General features: G+C 52.0%; 10 protein-coding genes and 1 non-coding gene across 11 annotated transcripts; 5 read left to right on the top strand and 6 right to left on the bottom strand.

Annotated features, from left to right (window-relative positions):
* Positions 1-245: 245 nt before the first annotated feature.
* BU25DRAFT_458491 (uncharacterized protein) lies at positions 246-842 on the top strand (the record flags this gene model as incomplete). The annotated part of the gene is made up of 2 exons (XM_033710212.1): positions 246-437; positions 492-842. 2 exons carry the CDS (start codon positions 246-248, stop codon positions 840-842), a joined length of 543 nt encoding a protein of 180 aa, XP_033561796.1.
* A 492-nt stretch (positions 843-1,334) lies between these two features.
* On the bottom strand, positions 1,335-2,954 carry BU25DRAFT_50779 (glycosyltransferase family 31 protein). Its single transcript, XM_033711915.1, has one exon. It carries the CDS (start codon positions 2,774-2,776, stop codon positions 1,352-1,354), a length of 1,425 nt encoding a protein of 474 aa, XP_033561795.1. The 5' UTR covers positions 2,777-2,954; the 3' UTR covers positions 1,335-1,351.
* An 856-nt stretch (positions 2,955-3,810) lies between these two features.
* BU25DRAFT_50771 (uncharacterized protein) lies at positions 3,811-4,763 on the top strand. The gene has a single exon (XM_033711914.1). It carries the CDS (start codon positions 3,956-3,958, stop codon positions 4,544-4,546), a length of 591 nt encoding a protein of 196 aa, XP_033561794.1. The 5' UTR covers positions 3,811-3,955; the 3' UTR covers positions 4,547-4,763.
* A 649-nt stretch (positions 4,764-5,412) lies between these two features.
* BU25DRAFT_50767 (uncharacterized protein) lies at positions 5,413-6,116 on the bottom strand. The gene has a single exon (XM_033711913.1). The coding sequence runs from the start codon at positions 5,861-5,863 to the stop codon at positions 5,450-5,452; it is 414 nt and encodes a 137-aa protein (XP_033561793.1). The 5' UTR covers positions 5,864-6,116; the 3' UTR covers positions 5,413-5,449.
* Positions 6,117-7,172: 1,056 nt separating this feature from the next.
* On the top strand, positions 7,173-8,479 carry BU25DRAFT_439995 (uncharacterized protein). The gene is made up of 2 exons (XM_033709141.1): positions 7,173-7,252; positions 7,336-8,479. The coding sequence occupies exons 1-2, from the start codon at positions 7,214-7,216 to the stop codon at positions 8,392-8,394; spliced, it is 1,098 nt and encodes a 365-aa protein (XP_033561792.1). The 5' UTR covers positions 7,173-7,213; the 3' UTR covers positions 8,395-8,479.
* Positions 8,480-8,500: 21 nt separating this feature from the next.
* On the bottom strand, positions 8,501-11,575 carry BU25DRAFT_410752 (uncharacterized protein). The gene has a single exon (XM_033706378.1). It carries the CDS (start codon positions 11,309-11,311, stop codon positions 8,636-8,638), a length of 2,676 nt encoding a protein of 891 aa, XP_033561791.1. The 5' UTR covers positions 11,312-11,575; the 3' UTR covers positions 8,501-8,635.
* An 85-nt stretch (positions 11,576-11,660) lies between these two features.
* BU25DRAFT_410751 (uncharacterized protein) lies at positions 11,661-13,509 on the top strand. Its single transcript, XM_033706377.1, has 3 exons — positions 11,661-11,957; positions 12,011-12,138; positions 12,194-13,509. Exons 1-3 carry the CDS (start codon positions 11,837-11,839, stop codon positions 13,187-13,189), a joined length of 1,245 nt encoding a protein of 414 aa, XP_033561790.1. The 5' UTR covers positions 11,661-11,836; the 3' UTR covers positions 13,190-13,509.
* Positions 13,510-13,816: 307 nt separating this feature from the next.
* Positions 13,817-13,898, top strand: BU25DRAFT_t72. The gene has a single exon. It is a non-coding gene; the product is annotated as a tRNA-Glu (tRNA).
* Positions 13,899-14,086: 188 nt separating this feature from the next.
* On the bottom strand, positions 14,087-15,050 carry BU25DRAFT_50751 (uncharacterized protein). The gene is made up of 2 exons (XM_033711912.1): positions 14,945-15,050; positions 14,087-14,868 (listed from the first exon to the last, which is right to left on the bottom strand). The coding sequence occupies exons 1-2, from the start codon at positions 14,954-14,956 to the stop codon at positions 14,236-14,238; spliced, it is 645 nt and encodes a 214-aa protein (XP_033561789.1). The 5' UTR covers positions 14,957-15,050; the 3' UTR covers positions 14,087-14,235.
* BU25DRAFT_50745 (uncharacterized protein) lies at positions 14,875-15,792 on the bottom strand. Its single transcript, XM_033711911.1, has one exon. It carries the CDS (start codon positions 15,607-15,609, stop codon positions 15,100-15,102), a length of 510 nt encoding a protein of 169 aa, XP_033561788.1. The 5' UTR covers positions 15,610-15,792; the 3' UTR covers positions 14,875-15,099.
* Positions 15,793-17,172: 1,380 nt separating this feature from the next.
* On the bottom strand, positions 17,173-17,671 carry BU25DRAFT_50687 (uncharacterized protein). The gene is made up of 2 exons (XM_033711910.1): positions 17,645-17,671; positions 17,173-17,566 (listed from the first exon to the last, which is right to left on the bottom strand). Exon 2 carries the CDS (start codon positions 17,501-17,503, stop codon positions 17,246-17,248), a length of 258 nt encoding a protein of 85 aa, XP_033561787.1. The 5' UTR covers positions 17,504-17,566; positions 17,645-17,671; the 3' UTR covers positions 17,173-17,245.
* Between the last annotated feature and the right edge of the window lie 13 nt (positions 17,672-17,684).

Below are 17,684 nucleotides of genomic sequence, written 5' to 3'. Positions count from 1 at the left end.
CACACCCTACCACAACCTAACATCGCCTCTCTACCAGCACTCCCTCCGTTCCTCGCGCACCAACAACATCAGCATCGTTGCCACCAACAACAACAACACCACCACCACCACCACCATCATGATACACGCCTCACAGCTCTCGCCGATGTCCAACGACTACTCCTCCCACAAACCACGCTCCTTCCTGTTGAAGCACGCAGACTTCGACGAAAAACTGTCCAACCCTTCGACTCCCAAACGCGGCCATGGATCTTAGTGCGATTAGGGAGAAGGAGAGTTGTGGCGGGGAGAGGCAGGATGGGACGGTGGGGGAGGGGTGTAGTACTTGGAATGCGTTGAAGGAGGAGGGGGAGTTGGTGGGGATGGATGAGGGGGAGGTTGAGTGGGATAATGAGGAAGGGGATTTTGGAGCTGAGGAGGTGATAAATGGTGAAGGCGTGGGTGGGTAGGAGGATCAAGATGAGGTGGAGCTGGGGACTGAGGCTGTCGAGGGAGAAGGAGAGATGCAGGAGCAGGAGCAGCTGCAAGACGTGCAAGACGAAGCAGCCGCAGCTATCACTGACAAACCTGGAGAGTCATACGAAGCGTACAAGCCTCCAGCACCAATCGAACCTATCGCTGGGCCTGTCGGTGAGATGACCGGCCCTGGTGATGGTGCAGTGAAGGCCGTTGCCGCAAACGCAATTGCGCAGCAAGACACTACTGGATCTGAGATGCAACCTATTGCACAGCAGGACGGTAGCGAAGTCGAGGACAAATTGGCGCTAAGCTACAAACTCAGCTCCAGCGTTGCATCGCTAGAATCGTCATGGTTAAACTTGGTTGATCTGGGGTTGTGGTGAAGGTCAGGCTCGCATCAGTGCTTGGTCGTGAACAAGCAACGCCATCACCACAATTGGTAATGACAACGGTCCGCAACACGTCAGCGGTACTCCAGTTTCACCACGCAAATAGATTGAGATAGATCGAGTTTGGAAAGGGCTAAACCATGGTCATCGATGAGTTGAACGGATCGGGATGGATGGGGCATGGGTTAATATTGGGGCTTGCGGTCTAGAACGCGGTGAGAGGCCGGGGTGGAAGGGTATTTCAACGTCAACTCTTGGACTTACTTCATCACTCTTATACTGGAAATACAGACAGGTTGATAGTTTTGTTTCTTTGCAATTGTTTTTGTTCATTGTGTTGTTGTGGGGAGGTCCTACGGGCTGCCATGGCCTGTGATTATGGTGTGAAAGCACTGGGTCTTTTGGTTGCCCAAGCGAGTATAGTATGGGTGGGTATCATCATGTTCCTTTCCTTTCCTTCCCTCGACTAGACCTGAACGCCGGTGTGTTCTTCATGTCCTTCTCTATCTCCTCTGTCGCCTCATTGTCGATTGTGCCTTCGCCTTGGCGTTCACACCTTCATTTGCGGGTGTGAACCAGTCCCTTATTCCGCATCTGTCATCCAACAACCTGAATAGATCATCAACTCTGTCAGTCATCCATCCACTCTTCACCTTCTCGTTTGGCTTCGCATAGCCAAGTCGGAAAGAGTTGGAAATGGAGCAGCTCCCCGAGTCGAAGGAGAATTGTATGCACTTGTACTGGCTTTCACATAGCGCGTGACAGTGCGCAAACGACTTCCATGCTTCTCGCTCTTCCTTCTTGGGCGATGATGCGTGGTCGTGTGCGTTGTACTCGGCATCCACAGACATGTTGTCCCAATACGACACTGACGCCCCAATCTTAGGGCGGACGTGCGAGATGAAGACATCGCGGTGTCGCAGGACAATGTCGTGCTGCTTGTACCAGTCCTGTTCGAAGCGCCAGAGCTCGTCGATCTCAGTGGGCGAAACGTGATGGTAGGTGATGGTGGGGTAGCACCAGAGGTCGCGGTCGATCTTCATGACGGCAGGGTCAACGGTCGCCGGCGAGTCGCTCTGAAAGTGTGGGAAGGCGCGGTGCAAAGGGACTTTGACGTCCTCGAGAACCTTGCCTAGCGCGCAGTCACCGACCCAGTGTGACTTTGTGAACTCCTCGTAGTGGTACAGGTTATTGGAGCGCTGCTCTGACACTTTACGCATGGCAGGGTTGGAAAGGACGAAGCCTGCACCACCATAGCCAAACTCTACGTCGTTGATGTAGAGATGCTTGCCGATGTAGTATGGCTTGCTGTCATCGAAGCCGCTAAGATACTCCAGCAGATTGTTCCATCCCAGGAAGGTGTCCGCCTCGATAAAGACAAACCACTTGGCGTCAGGCTTCTTCGCATACGCCTGGTCGATCATAGGAAGAAACTTCCACTTATCCAGCTTCCATCCATTGTTCTCTGTTTGGAGGTAATCGCCCTTGAACGACCCCGACTGTGCTGTAAAGACCTGCTGGTTCTGCAAGCCTCGCTTTCCATGCTTGTGCAGCTGGTGATAGAGTTTGAAGTCCTCATGCTCTTTCCGTGTCTGATCGCTGACACCTCCCAGCACGTCATGGACTTCATGCCCATCGATTGTCTCGTCCAGATCAGAGAATACGATAAGGTGGGGCACACATCGGAGGGTCGTCCTAAAGTGCACGGGCAGTTTTTCGCGAGATTCGGTGGCGCCTGTGCGGAGAACGACTAATACGTCGTTGGCGAGCTCGGATTGTGGACAGAAAATCTCTTCTCGCTGGAGAGCGGCTGAGTTCGAGTACCGGTAGAAGAAGGAAGGTGCTCCAGATTTGGTGAAGAGGCTGATTACGGTGATGGAGAAAACGGCGTAGAGGACTAGCCGGCAAAGGAAGGTGCGGCCCGCCATGGTGTTTGATAGAGATATCGGTTCAACGGCACCAGGCCTTTGGTCGACAAGAAGAGAAAGAACCTTTGGAAGGAGTGCCAGAGGCAACACGGTGTACTTGTGCGCCTAGAGACCAAGAGACTGTTAGGGAGTGGAGGTGCGGCGGCCCATGGAAGGCGACGCCGTTTGCTTCGCGTGCAGAAGAGCGGGGGTAAGCCGCAGTAGTTCACCGGGCGTTCGTATAAGATCACGAGTGATTGAGGAATGAAAGGAGAGGAAGAGCTCGATTTTACAGTGCGAAGGAACGAAGCCCCCGATGATCATCATTCTTTAGGTCAGACGGACGGGTTCCGAGAGCGACCGCGGCGATCGATGCCTCAACACAGCCTGACGGATGAGCGGCGTACTGTCACAAGTAACCCTGAGTAGTTGCTGATAGGGTGAGCGTCACACAGAGGCACGCCTCTCACCAGCGTATTATGGGTTTCAACGTAAGTGAACATACTGTGCTGCAATATCTGGGCACCATAGATGTCGATGCCGTTGGTGTTTTGGCCTAACGGCGAATTCATGCGCCGAGGCATTTTGAACCAATGTCTTGGAGCAGGTGCAGCGTGGAAGCGCCTTCCGAACTTGGCGCTTTAACGTCATGTTACTCTTAAGCGCGTTTCATCGTTTCTAATCCGGCCTAGCGTGACTTGTGGGGACACGACACGATCCTCTCTCAACACCACGCGCAGTCCGAATGACCTGTGGTCCCCTGCATGGTGATGCCGTTTTACGAAGGATCGCCTCTGGCAATTTGAGTAAGTTCGCTGGCCGAAATGCTGACTGGTGAAGCTTCCTGTGCAGCCTTTGTAGTATCTTTCGGCCTGAGGCAGTTGGACCTCGAGATGGTTTCGAGTTCATTGGCAAACCTCTCGGCAGCCATGCGATAGACAGCTACCAGCCGATTCACATGGTATGCCGACCGGAAACATCTGATACTGCCTACCCAATCGCTGTTTGCGGTGGCTGACGCCAGCATCTGCTGTCATCCTCACGATTCACCATCGTAAGATTGTCCAGTCACAAAAAGCCATTGAGGCCATGCAACCGAAGGCACGACGTCTACGAGCATCATTTCACGAACTTCGTGCTGCAAGCTTATTCTGTTTGTCAGGCTCATCGATTAATTCACGACACACTTGCTTTTGAGCCATGAACCTTTACGCGGAGATACCAATTGCAATGTTGCGAGCAGGAATGGTTCAACAGGACGCAGAGATCAGTCCGACACTTGAAAGCACTTACCATATGTGCTACCTACCCTTGTACTCTGCATTGTGGCTTACCTTGCAGTCTGCGCAGTTCCTGTGGTTCATTACAACCGTTCACACCCCCCAAACCACCGAGCAACTCCAGAAACGGATGATCTCAATTTTATTCTACCCATTTGGCCGACTATTGTTGCCGGAACAAGAAATGGACGGCAGGGAGAGGTCGATACGTCATAAAGTGCACGGATCTGGGAGCCGCCACAGCGAGGTCATTACACTCAGTCTAACTAAATACCTCAGTGAGGTGAGGCGAAGCTATGCAGCTTTGTTTTGGGACGTTCAAATCGCGCATAGGATTTCGTCTCGACAAGATTGTGCTCAACCTTGCTTCGCGAGCTTTGCACGTCTTCGATCCTTCCTTATGACAAGCAGCCAGCTTGTCAATGTTGCACAGATGCCAATTACGAGTACCGAAAGATTGATCGCATATGAAGTGCGATATCTTGGGCCGAAGACTGTGCTGAAGACATGAGGACCTACGATTCCACTATATAGAGGGTCAGCATACGTACGCCGACTAGACGCTTTTGACATATCTGAACTGAGCGCAAGCGTTTGTCAGCCCAATGCCAATACCCGATGCCACTGTACCTTCGAGCGCTCTGATACGCTCAGGCTAGATCACTGGATACGCACAACCAACGCAGGCTACAGCGAACAACTGGGTTATCGACTGTGAGAAGGATGCTGTAGCAGCTTATGTAGTCTCGCCCTAAGTTCGTGGGTCCAAGCCTCAAAACCAGGAATGCGCGGGAAGGACTCCATGTCTGAATAATATGCTGTGAGTGGCACGTCGATAGTCCATGTGAACTCCGAGTTAAACAACAGCACTGGTTGTGAATCGAGATCGTACGTTTGGTAAAGGATTTGCCGAACACCTTGTATGTGTGTCACGTTCAATGTGTATCAGGCATAATGAGGCCGGCACTCCATCATTTTGGTCTCGAAAGCGGTTTTTTGGTCTTGGTGTAAACTGCCGCAACTAGTAATCCCGACGTATTGCGATCGAGTCACGGTCAGAACATGGTCCTTGTCCTATGTTTTGGTTAAGTTCCGATTCTGTGTCCTGAGAAAAAAAGGCACTATCGATAGCAGCTCTGCTCTATCGTTTTGAGACACCCAGTTGATCTGCTGTTCTTGGCATGATAGTTGTGGCCCAACGAAGCTCAATATATACGTTGAATTCGGTTATAGTGAAGGTCTCGGGATGTCACTGATCTGTCCGGTTAACAGAACAAGATTCGCAAGATTGTACAAAATTCTGCGAACACCACCGTGCTATAATGAGCGTCATTCATATTTCAGGGCCAATGGGACTACTTGAATTCCCAGTTGATGCTGTGATGTGAAGTCAAGGACATCACTCCTGACAACCTCATGTCGTTCCTAAACCCGAAATGTGAGGCATGTGAGGCAAAAGCGGGTTGAGTACTAATGCGTTGACTTGCTCCGTCGAAAGAAAGGGCCGAGGTGCGATTGTAAGTGCGCCGGGTGGGAACGTAGCTGCAACAGGCACAAACCACATGTATGCGGCAATGCAGAACAGGGCCCATCTGTGCTTCAGTAGTCTAGAGCTTGTGAGTTCAGTGGGGTTATGTCTTATTTGGAACAGACTTTCGACGACATGAACAGGAACGGCTCGACCTCGCAGTGCTCGCCAAACGTGCTGTGCATAACACATCCCAATGCTGTCTAGATGCGCAGCTCGGACAAAGTCGCGAGTATGATGGACGTAGCCGTGACAAAGACTGATGAGTTGGAGCTTGGTTGCCATCAGCTGCCTTGCCATGGAGCTGAGAGAAGAGTATGTAATGCGAGGTGCTGCACAACATAGCTGCCATACGAATAAGTGGTGCGGGCAGAGTCTATCCGTGATCTATTGACTTACCGAAGCAGAACAGCGCAATGACTATGCCAGCCGTCTTCCTGAGAGATGATTTTTGTGTCGAGGAGTTCGCTACACATGCCTTCGCAAGGTTGCTCGGCGTAGTGCTGACATAGGTGTTGTCTACCTGTGCTGGCTGCAGGGTCGGAAAGGGAAGATCAGACTGCTGTTCTACAAACACAGCATCATCTGAACTCGTGTCTGCTTGTGCGTAGTTGCTCGCAATATTAAGAAATTGTGCGACTTCGCTATTGCGTAAACAAGGATAAAGCCGTTGGTGTTCGTTGGGTCGACGTCGGAAGTGTACTCGTTGTATTCTGATAACAATCGTTCCGAACGAGCGCTGCTGTTGGTGGATGAGGATCTTCTGGCGGACATGTTAGGGATCCTGTGGAAGGGTTGAGATGATTGATTGATCTTGAGAGCTATTGGCTGGAATCGATCGAGACTATATAGTAGAAGGGGATAGCAGTGAAGAGTTGGGGAAGCAACCCGAACTAACCGAATGAGCTGGACTATCAGTGCAGCGGGCCGTTGGCAAACACTGCAACGGGCCGCTGGTAGACACTGCAACGGACCGCTAGCGAACAGATCCTCTGAAAGTCGCGCCTCGCTGTCAACCCGTCAAAGAAAGATTGAAGCAGACAGCGTTAGAGTTTCGAGTCCTTAGTATCAACTGATGATCAGGATGAAGTTGGTGTTAGTACTATTGGTATAGAAAAATTTCCCTATCGCGCTCGCAATCTGGCTGAATACGCATTGCACCCTCGAGAAAATTGTCAGCGACACCGTCGAACGCAGTTTCGGCCGGGTTGCACGACACTTCCATCGCAGGTTGTCACAAGTACCTGCTTGTTCAAGGGAAACAGAGGAAATGTAAAAGGTAGAGCTTCAGTGCACTGTGAAGCAACGCCCATTAAATCTAGGCTGGCTCCACAATAGATCTCACGTCATCAATCCTCTCCCACCACTGCCACGTAGGTACGACGCGTCGCTTCAGCTCCGCAAATATAACACGAGAATAACTCAGAGCAGTCTAACAAGATGTGGGACCGGTAGATACCCAGCGCCACACTTCAAGTGCGGGGACCCCACATTCGGCACATCATGGAGCCACTGCTCCCCACATCCGAATCTGATCCGGGTACATATACAGTACCAGGCATCGAAATGAATCAGGACGACTAATAGCTTGCCAGCTTAGTATACCATAATCATTAAAGGGTACGAGCACTGCATCGCAGCCAAAGAGCCATGACATTCGACGAATTACAACGCAAGATTACTCCCGTGGTATGTAGTGGAGTCCGCAGTTACCTCCTTAAGACATTTCTTCGAGAGACACTCAGTGTGGCTTGAGCTGACACTCGCCGCAGCAACTCAGTTGCGAAACATCACCAAATCGCGGCTCCTCCGTCCCTCAAATCGAAGCAATCCCTAAACCGTGCAAACCGCTTCGACAATGGCAGTCCGAGCAAAACATCGACCGTAATGCGCAAATTAAACTTATCAAACTCGTACATATGCGCTACCAACACCCCGACCTCGATGAGATCACAGTCTTCCTGCGCGACTTCGGCATGACAGTCGCCCACAAGACTGACTCCGCCCGGTGGTTCAAAGGCTATGGTGACGACCAGTATGTCTATTACGCCCAAAAGGGCGAAAAGAAATTTCTAGGAGGATGTTTCGAAGTAGAAAGCTACTCCGAGCTGGAGAACGCGGCGAAAGTTTCAGGAGCTGGAAAGATCGAGGAACTCACCGACGCCCCAGGAGGCGGGCACCTCATCACGTTGCACGATCCAGAGGGCTTCCCTATCTCTCTAATCAATGGCCAAGAAAAGAAACAACCAGGTCCCTACCCCGAAATCCTCACAACGAACTACGAAAACGAAAAGCCGCGGATCGCGCGCTTCCAGCGCTTCAAGCCCGGGCCCGCAGCAGTCCACAAGCTCGGCCACTACGGCCTCTGCGTGCAGAACTTCTCGTCCCAAATGTCCTGGTACACACGCACATTCAACATCGTGCCCACGGATATACTTTACGTAAACACGCCAGACGGAAACAAGAAAGACGTAGCAGTCTTCGCGCACATCGACCTCGGTCCCTCCTACACCGACCACCACACCATCTTCTTCAGCACGAACAAGACGAGCCATGTACATCACAGCAGTTTCGAGGTGCACGACTTTGACACGCAGAACCTGGGGCATGAGTGGCTAGCAAAGAAGGGGTACAAGTCAGTCTGGGGAGTAGGAAGGCATATCCTGGGGAGTCAGTTGTTTGACTACTGGTGGGACACGACTGGAAACATGATCGAGCACTACGCAGATGGCGATCTTGTCAATGAAGACACACCCGTTGGGTGGGGGGAGGCTGGGGATGAGAGTTTGGCGGTTTGGGGGCCAGAGGTGCCAAAATGGTTTTTGGATTGAGGGGGAGTTGTGGGAACTGTGAAGAGGAGAATTGAAGGTTCACTGTCTCACAGCTGCGTGGATTGGTAGGAGCGCTGGAGGCTGGGGGATTTATAGGAATCGGTCCTTTGGTAATTACAGTCTTACCTACGGATAGTGATAATCTACTTGTATGCCTCCTTTTCTAAAAACGATGCAATGGGTATACAAAACGAAGCCCTTCCTTTGACGCCAGTACGACAACGCAACAATATTCAAAGACTTAGTAAGGCGGACTCCCTATCCCCGTCGCCTTTCGGAAGATCCAGTGCCACCAGCCCTCCCTCCTCCCCAGCGTCCTCTCCAGCTCTTCAACCCTCTCGCACACATAGTCAACTTGTTTCTCGAACTCGTCTACAAAGTCTTCGACGTCTTCGACTTTGCCCCGTAAGGCACTGATCTCATACTCCAACTTATCGCTCACGTTATCCAATTCGCGCAGCGATGCGGTAAGTTGGGCGCGGTTATTCATAATAACAGCGTGCGTATCGTCGCGCAGAGCGTGGTAAGTATCTAGGCGAGGATAGTATATTGATTCCAGCGTTTCAATATCCGCGTCTGCTGCGGCGTCGAGATCTTTGATCTCCTTGAGGCGAGTCTTGACCCATGTCGTATCTGTAGCGGAGAGGACGGCGAGGCGATGATGCAGGCGCTTGAGCTGTTCGGACTGCACAGTGTAAGTTACTTTTTGTCTGCCAAGCGCCACTGTAGATGTGTCGGTGTCATCAATGGCTTCTTCGTCGGGCTCGATGTTGACAACGCTTTGCCACTTCAGCACGCTTTCCTCGGCGATGCTGAAGGAGAGGTGGCGCGGCCACCAGTCATCGCTGTGCCAAGTGTCGTAGAGCTGGATCTGGTCGGCAGATTGTGTGCGACGGAGGAGGGCAGGAAAGGCATGGGCATCCTCGAGAGGTAGCACTTCGTTCAGGTCAATGCCATGGTATATAGAACCGGCTATTGAGGGCTCAGCTGTTGGTGGCTGGGTGGAAGCTTCTGGTTCGGCAGTTGGGAGCTTCGAGCCTGATGATTCGGGTTCGCCGTCGAGCGTAGACGTGCCCTTACTTAGCGCAAGGTGGCTGGCGGAGTCTCGTGGGGTTTCAGTGAGCACCTTAGTGAAGGAGGGCTCAAGATCGGTGGTGACGCGTTGGGGTGACATGACAGAGTTGAGCTCGTTGCCATCCTCGTAGACACTGTCCAGATCAGCCTGCTGAGAGACATTGAGGCCTGTCCGTGAACCTTGGAGTTGCAGTCGGCCATGTTCCTCCTTCGAAAGTTTGCTGGCATGACTGCGAAGACCAACAGCGTCTTTGATGCGGTGGAAGCCACGCTCAGGGTCGAGCCTCGCCTTGATGGCTGCACGCTTCGAGAAGGGATCTCTGTCTTTGGCCTCTGTACCATCCGGGCTGAACAACTCTTTCTTGTGATCGTCTCGCGTGGCTTCTCGCCGCGGCAACTTCTGTTCATCAAGGGTGGGTTGTCTCTTCAAAGGGTTTCGACTGCGATCCTGTGCTGTAATTGGTGATGTTTGACCATCTTCATCCGGTAGTCGATCGAACATGTCTCCAGATCCGGTCTTTCGAGGTCGACCGTGCCATAGCCATTTAGCATGATCTCCGCGTACAAGTTCCACAAACCGGTCGATGTCTACTGTCTCCACTTCGGCGATACCGTCCTTTTCGCCAGCGCCTACGATCCCCATCACCATTTCGCCGCCCTTTCCGCCTAGCTCAGCCACAGTTGACTTGAACGCTCTTGGTACGCCCCAGCTCTCCTTACTCGCAGCCTTCGCAGTCGCTCTGCGCAGCCTGTCAAGCGTCTGTCTGTCCAATCGCCGAGATCGCGGTATGTGATGAGTCTTTTGAAAATGCGCAATGCCCTTCTTGGTGCTCTCGATGTCGAACACATCTTTGGCAATTGGCGCATTTAGCGCACTCAAGCGATTGCGCGCGCCTATGAGCATACCCAACAACGCGGCGACGGTAGTAGGACCGAGTATGCCATCGTGTGGCTCGACCGTATAATATTCTGCGCCGAACTCGACCCACCAGTCATTGATAGCCTTCTCAGTGACATCGCAAAGTAGACCGTCTGCGTACTCGGGCTCAAGCTTGCCAAATAGAACCAATGCGACCTGGCAAAGCTTCACGAGCTCGATGACAGCGCCGTTCAGAGGGATCTTTTCGCTGGTGCGGTATAGCTGATGAAACTTGGCTTCGGTCGCACTGCTAGGCGGTGCAAGCTTGATTCCCAATCGGCCTGAACACCCGAGTCTTTTCAAGTTCTCGTTGACAAAGAAGATCTCTCTGTACTTCCGCATATCACCGCCGGGAATTGGGATGACAGTCAAGGACGAAGGGAAGCCGTTCAGGTTGGTGACCATCAGTGTGCCGTAAGGTGTATCTCTTCTGCGCGCATGGTACTCATTCAGCGAGTTGAAGTACAACTGCATCTGCGGTGACCACTGTGTTTCGTCTGCGGGCACGCTGATGATCGTAGCCAGAACCGTATCTTCAGGGTTGCCCGTGTAGGTGGTGATGAGGAAGGTAGGGTGCGATCGTGAGCATGCCCATTGTTCGACGAGATATATCTCGTAGCCTTCGATCTTTTGCCGGCGTGCAAGGACTGTGGTTTGGGGGTCGTCTTCGAGATAACGGGATGCAACTATGTCAGTCAGGACAAAGCGCTGGTGTCGAGTGGGCGATTGTGGAGATATGAGGCTCCCGTCGTGCGACATGACGTCGATGTTCGACGTTCTGGCAGCGGTTTGCGGGCGCGATTGTGCGGTGTTGTTGCGCTCTAACGATGTTGTTTGCAGAGGAGGCATCTGTCTGTGCAGCTCCTTCTCCGTACTCGTCGCAGTATTCACCCGCGACAAAGTGATATGGCCGTTCAGTGACATGACTGCGGCTGCGTTTCTAAGCCCAAACTATGCGATGCTCGGTGTGTATGCTGCGCAATGCTACAAGGACCGGCCGTTCATGGCGCCAGCGCAGGCCGCAAGATTGTCCGGCGCCCGCTCGCTGCTCTGCGAGAGGGGGACGGTGAAGGTGGAGGAGGCGGTAGTGTATACAGTCTATGCATATTGCCAAGATTTGCGTATGATGCGCGGCATCAGGGGTTCAGCATTCGCTGCACTCAGATTAATCATTATGGGGGTTGAGCGTGAAGGTCTGCAGACCAGAGGTTTGGAGCTCGGCTGCGGCATGACGTGTGGAGGAGCCGTGACCGGCCACCCCCAGCACTCGAAGCTCGACACGACTATCGCGAACCAACTACGCCAGCAGAACAGCCATGGACCCGTGGCATGTGATCTGCTGGCCAGACGCACTCGACACAGCAGCTATCGTTTGCTCTGCATTCTCTCACACCGCCAATAGCACTCCAGCATAGCGGCCAGCTGCGGCGAGCAGCCACCATCTCCACCATGGACGACCTCCGCGAACAGATAGAGCTCCTCGAGAGCAGCGCAAACCTCTCGACCAGCATCTACGATGTGCAGAAGTCTATTGACCTGCTCACTGCAGCTCGTGAGAAGATTGCGGCGGGTTCGTTTGCCTATCGTGTGACCTGGAGGCATGGCTAACCAGCATTGCTATAGACCCCTCAAAGGCGCCGTTGACACTTGCAAAGCTGCATGATCCCTTCAAGAAGACCATGGATGCGGCGCAGAAGGACCTGAAGCCTATCTACTCTGGCCTGAATAAGTACGGTAAAGCGTTAGATAAGGTAGGCTATATCACTATGGGTTCTGGAACAGGACCAATGCTAACAACCGCCACAGAAGTTCAAAGACAAACCCCTCCCCAGCGCCGACAACGATGCCCTCTCTTCACATCCGTCCCTGATCAACCGCGCCATAGCCATGCACCTTCTGCGAGAGGGTCAGTTCGACGTTGCCTCTACCTTTGTTGAGGAAGCACACCGACACCCACCACACCCCGAGCCCACACTAAACACACCGGATCCATCCAGAACCGACTCATGGGAGCAAGATCTGGCAGAAGGGACGTTCAACTCGGAGAATCTGCAGCGGCAGTTCGCGGACATGTACCACATCCTACACGAGCTGCGCAACGAGAGAAACCTCGAGCCCGCGATCCAGTGGGCACGAGAGAAGAGTGACATTCTGGAAGCGCGAGGCAGCAATCTCGAGTTCGAGCTCTGCCGCCTTCAGTTCATCTGCCTGTTCGTCCAGAACCAGGACGATTCCGTGGACGACAAACCCGCTGGCCCATTGCGCGCCTGGAATTACGCACGGCAAGCCTTTGGCATGTTTTCGCAACGCTACGCGCGCGAGATTCAGCACCTCATGGGTGCCATGGCCTACTACGAAAACGTTGAAGACTCACCCTACCAACGCTACTTCTACAACGACGCTGCTTGGGAAGAGGTTGCCCACTCCTTCAACCGCGAGTTCTGTTCCCTTCTTGGGCTCAGCGCAGATTCACCCCTATTCATCGCTGCGACAGCTGGCGCTATCGCCCTGCCTTACCTGCTGAAAATGCAGAGTATCATGAAAGAGAGGCGCGCAGAATGGACAACCCAGAACGAACTACCTGTTGAGATCCCATTACCAAGTACATACCACTTCCACTCTATCTTCGTGTGCCCAGTCAGCAAAGAGCAGACCACAGACGCAAACCCACCGATGATGATGCCCTGCGGCCACGTCATAGCCAGCGAATCGCTGGACAAGCTGTCCAAGGGTGCGCGGTTCAAGTGCCCGTACTGTCCGACTGAGAGCCATCCGCGAGACGCGAAGAAAGTCGTGCTGTAGAACAGACATTAGGGGCGGAGTTCAGGGCCGATTGGGTACGTGGTGAATTGGCAAGAGGTTATCACTCGCAACAGGATGCTTGAGATATTGAAGCGTGCCATGAGAAAGTTCGGGACTATATTGGCGTGGAAGGAGCTGGATGGGGAGATTTTAGTCGTGCATACCATGGACTAGGCGTTACGGATGATTATAGGCGCCCTTGACTGAATTGAGGATTGCCTGGCTTAGGGTGAGTTCATGTACAGTCTCCGGGTGGTACACTCTGCTCTTAGGTTCGAGCAGCGTATGTAGAGCTGTGAATATGCTATTGCTAACTCCGAACGTCTTCACACAACTTCTTAATGCTTTTTACAACATGGGCCCTGCCATAAGGCTTGGAGTTGCAGCTGGACTAGTCTGGCACCCATCCGCAGCGGGTATGCTTGCAAGCGCAAACTTTTTCGCCGACAAACCAACTACAACGGCGTCTACCGGCCTTTAGCTAATGTACACCCGTCCAAGCCCCAACAAGCCTATACACTATCTTATGATCTTGGGATATAATATATATAGCATTCAATTCTTCTATCAATCCAATCCGTTATGGTCTAGGTAAGCTCAACATCACCATCTTCTTCACCAACATTGACTAACAGAGACAAGTGGCTAGGATACATCGCTCTCATTAGCAAGTGCCGATGTGGCCGGGGTTCGATTCCCCGTGACGGAAACATCTTTTTTAGATTGAGTAGTGGTGGGGTGAATATATTTTTTGGCGTGGGCGCTTGTGGTCTCACGTCTTTTTCTGGGTCGGGTGGCGCAGATCGAGGAAGAATCTGGGTTGTGAAGGTAAATTAGTGTTTTTTTTTGGGTGGGCGCGAGAAGCCTACCAAATCAACCTCACATCAAGACTCGATCCGTCTTTCAGGTCTCATTCACCGAGACCTTGATGAGCATTGATATTGGCCTATTCATGAAGGCCAATGGGCTTTGCATTGCTAGTGTGCTCCATCTTCAGAAGTCCCGTTCCCCAATGTCGGCTCACGTTGTGGCCTTAGCACTACTAGTTACACAACAGCTGCTTTATTGCATGCAGGGCGCCAGCACAAAAGCCTCGCTAGGTACATCTGTGTAATAGTAGCAATCTCATTGTAGGTGCGGTGAGAGATCTGAATGTGCAGATGTCTTTGAGCATCTTCAATTATACCATTCAGATGCCTTGGTCTTACTACTATGCAAGTTCTAGACACTTCCGCATTCCATGCGCCTGCAGTGATATATCTGTATTCCGTTTCCCATCGGAGAAACTGCTCGATCAAAGCTAGACGTTCCCACCTCCCGCCTTGCTCCCAGAGGACCAGAACCAGAAGCGAAAGGTGCTCGTCTGCGAGGATTAGACTGCTGTTTACGACTTTGACGAGTTGCCTCCGTCCTAGGATGTGATCCATGCACTCTTGTTCTGGAGAAGGCATTGTGGATTCAGGGAAGTCGCAAGTGACTGTGTCGGTCGTATTGTAGAAGGCTGTCGAGTATCTGGCGAAATAATTCCCGTCAACCGTGATGTACACCTTGACGGTTGTGCCAACTACTGTGAGCTGGGGAACGTAGCTAAGCGTCAGAGCCTTTATTTGGGGGTGTGCAAGAAATGTATCCAGGTCCACTGACCGTGGCTGCGTTCCAAAGGACTCGTGAATTGAATACTGTAGCTGTTAGGGATGAAACCGTTTGTTTCGTGGGAGGGGGGGGGAGGGGGGGGGGGGCAGGACAACTCCATACCATTCTGTCCATGACCAACTTGGGAACCCAGGCCGTCGCTTAGCAGGTTTCTTCAGCCTCCAAACCAATCCGGTAATGAACTGCGTGTCTCTTTGCAAGTGGTAGGTTAGGTTTGCAGATCGAGCCGGTCATGTGTACAGAGGATGATGTAAGTGTTAGCGGTATGCCTGCAATTTGCACGATTTGCTGTTCAGTTCTGCTCTAGTTTCCCTCCAACGGGCCTTGCCAAAAAGCTGCGAATATACAAAGCATCCCATTGGGAACATCTTTAGGATACGAGAGCTCACGTGTCTGGTACTGGGATACGTGACGAAAGAGTTCGGCAAGCGTGCGACGATTAGGTTTGACTGGAAATAGACCCGGCTTGTCCCACTTCGAAAGTTGTATGTAAAGGACACTATGAAATAAGTGTACCAATGCCCGCATTGCTTTGTAGCAGTGCATTGCCGAACATTTGAAGTAGACTTGCTGGTTCCAAAAGATAATTCGGCGTCAGGATAGGACACATTCTTGATATGTCCAGGCTCGAGAGATCCATTTAGATGCCCTGATTTCATATGCTGGATCGGGTGGGACGATGATGTAAAGCTGTCTGTTGATCGTCGCACAGCTTGGTGGTTGTCGCTGTCGAGCATTGACACCAGGCACACCATGATTAGGATCATTGCCTGCAGTGGCAATGATGGCGGCTTCTGCTTTGGTATATATTCGGTCCATCTGTGAGATTCGGAGTCGCTTTTCCGGGGTGTCGTCCTGCGGTATGCAATACCTGTCAACCCAATGGTACAAAAAGCCCAATTGCTCTGATGAAGTCTATTGCATCCAAGATGGTTTGAGGATATTTATGACCTCGAATATCGGTCCCTTCGACGGGACTGTTAAGTCGAATCGTAAAGCTGAGGGGTGCCCCAGACATAACTTAGTGCCAAGTATGCATTGTCGTCATCTAGCCGTACGACCTCCTTGGTTCGACAGTCAATCACTCGAATCAGGAATTGAAGCGGACCATTAGTGGAAGCACAAGCCTTCGAATGATGGTGATTGCAAAGTTGAACCCAGACCGGACAATGCTGGTGTCCAGTCGAACAACTAGCATGCGGGCTTCAAACCTCAAGTACTCCTTTAGAATCGTTCGACCCATCAGTCCCGGCCACCAGACTTCTGCCCTCGTATCTTCAACGACCAGTGAGATACAACCTACTGCTCCAACGAACTCAGTCTTCAATCGTAATTGAACTCGGGAACTGACGACTCCTCAAAGACGGCGAAGGAGTATGTCTTAGTCACCTCGGATGACGCAGGTTCATGTACCCGACTGTCTCCATATGGAGCAGATGTTAGAACGCAGCAAAGCGGAGCTGCTGGCTACCTTCATCGGTTTCGTCGATGAACTTTGATACTAGAGAGGCGAACAGTTTGCATATCGAACATGGTAGACTGGATACAATAGCGGAGAAAAAACCAAAGGGGGTAAGTCCAGAGCGAAAACGGACAATAGTATTCACTGGCGTAGGAGATCATACGGTCCCAGTCGATCGCTACACAACGATGGCAAATGCTGCCATCTGAGTGTTGAGTGCCGACCGATCCTGGAGTCCTGGCTGCAGAGCGTGGTCGATACGTAGGTTGTAAGGATCTGTGCACCACACGTGGGCAGAGTGAGACCAGGGGACGAGAACTATCCCGCCAAGATGATCCTATCTCGAAATTTTCCAGTCTGGTTGAGTGCGGCATGACACCCAAAAGTCATCCCTTGGGCACAACCTCAAGATTGATGGCTGAGTAATCCTGACCTTTAGTGTGGCGCATGGCCAGGACAGGAAAAGGAGGAATCGAGTCCACGCCAGAGGGGGCGTGAGTTAGCGAGGTTGAGATAGAGAGGAACGATGACGAACGATAGGTGGAGTAGCCGTGCTTACGAAGAGTGGCCAGGCTGTGTTGTGTTGTTGAGTTCGTGTACGAGAACGGCAACGGACAAATGGGGCGACTGCGCTTACGCAACACTCCAACCCAGGTAGGCGACACACGTGTTGCTGCTTTCACAACATGCCGAGCTTTAGACATGACAATGATGTGTCGATTTCTTAGTACTTGTCTATATCCTCCACGCGGCCCGAAAGACTCGCACTACCTCTCCCCCTCCCCCAAATCCTAGATCGATCTAAGCATTGACAAGCCCCATGCGCAATTTGACGGGCATCGATATCTAATCCACCTAAAACAGCAAAGCACAAAGGACACTACTTCAGTGTCGACTCGATCCTCCTAACGCCTCGCATTGCATTTTATGCCAAAGAAAGCTCAAAGCCCCAAATTATGTCTCGTAGGGGATAAGCAAAAAGCCCAAAACTCCCCGCAAATGATGTAGTATGGATGCAGATATCGCGTGTGAAGCAAAAAGGTTTTTGGGTGCTGTGCATCGAGCCGCAGCTTGGTGTTGTACAGTTTCTTTGTGGTTAAAAGAAGCGCAAAGACATTAAAGACGGAAAGCGGCGTAAGAGTCGTGAAGCAGGATCGATGTGGCTGACGTGGGCCTAGCGAAAGGAACGCCGTGTGCATCGGAGCTGCCGTACGAGACCGGCCGTGGGGTGGTGCGAGCTTTTAGTGAGGCAGTCTAGTGGGCTGCTGGATCACCAAAAGTTAGCCATCCGCGAAGCGAATACAACTTTTGTACAAAGCAAGGCAAGAACCTTAGCTTACATGAACACGTTCACTCTCATACTTTAGGGCTGCGATAGTC

The sequence above is a fragment of the Macroventuria anomochaeta genome (genome assembly GCF_010093625.1).
Source record: "Macroventuria anomochaeta strain CBS 525.71 unplaced genomic scaffold BU25scaffold_16, whole genome shotgun sequence".
NCBI classification, from domain to species: domain Eukaryota; kingdom Fungi; phylum Ascomycota; class Dothideomycetes; order Pleosporales; family Didymellaceae; genus Macroventuria; species Macroventuria anomochaeta.
Note: the sequence above shows the minus strand (reverse complement) of the source record. Positions and strands in the feature narration are given on the sequence as shown.

Coding starts and splice junctions, on each gene's coding strand:
- BU25DRAFT_50745 (XM_033711911.1), bottom strand. CDS start 15,609: ATGATCCTAATCATGGTGTGCCTGGTGTCAATGCTCGACAGCGACAAC.
- BU25DRAFT_50687 (XM_033711910.1), bottom strand. CDS start 17,503: ATGCACACGGCGTTCCTTTCGCTAGGCCCACGTCAGCCACATCGATCC.
- BU25DRAFT_50779 (XM_033711915.1), bottom strand. CDS start 2,776: ATGGCGGGCCGCACCTTCCTTTGCCGGCTAGTCCTCTACGCCGTTTTC.
- BU25DRAFT_410752 (XM_033706378.1), bottom strand. CDS start 11,311: ATGTCACTGAACGGCCATATCACTTTGTCGCGGGTGAATACTGCGACG.
- BU25DRAFT_50767 (XM_033711913.1), bottom strand. CDS start 5,863: ATGGCAAGGCAGCTGATGGCAACCAAGCTCCAACTCATCAGTCTTTGT.
- BU25DRAFT_439995 (XM_033709141.1), top strand. CDS start 7,214: ATGACATTCGACGAATTACAACGCAAGATTACTCCCGTG. Junction 7,253..7,335: donor AACGCAAGATTACTCCCGTG/GTATGTAGTGGA, acceptor CACTCGCCGCAG/CAACTCAGTTGCGAAACATC.
- BU25DRAFT_410751 (XM_033706377.1), top strand. CDS start 11,837: ATGGACGACCTCCGCGAACAGATAGAGCTCCTCGAGAGCAGCGCAAAC. Junction 11,958..12,010: donor TCGTGAGAAGATTGCGGCGG/GTTCGTTTGCCT, acceptor GCATTGCTATAG/ACCCCTCAAAGGCGCCGTTG. Junction 12,139..12,193: donor ACGGTAAAGCGTTAGATAAG/GTAGGCTATATC, acceptor CAACCGCCACAG/AAGTTCAAAGACAAACCCCT.
- BU25DRAFT_50771 (XM_033711914.1), top strand. CDS start 3,956: ATGAACCTTTACGCGGAGATACCAATTGCAATGTTGCGAGCAGGAATG.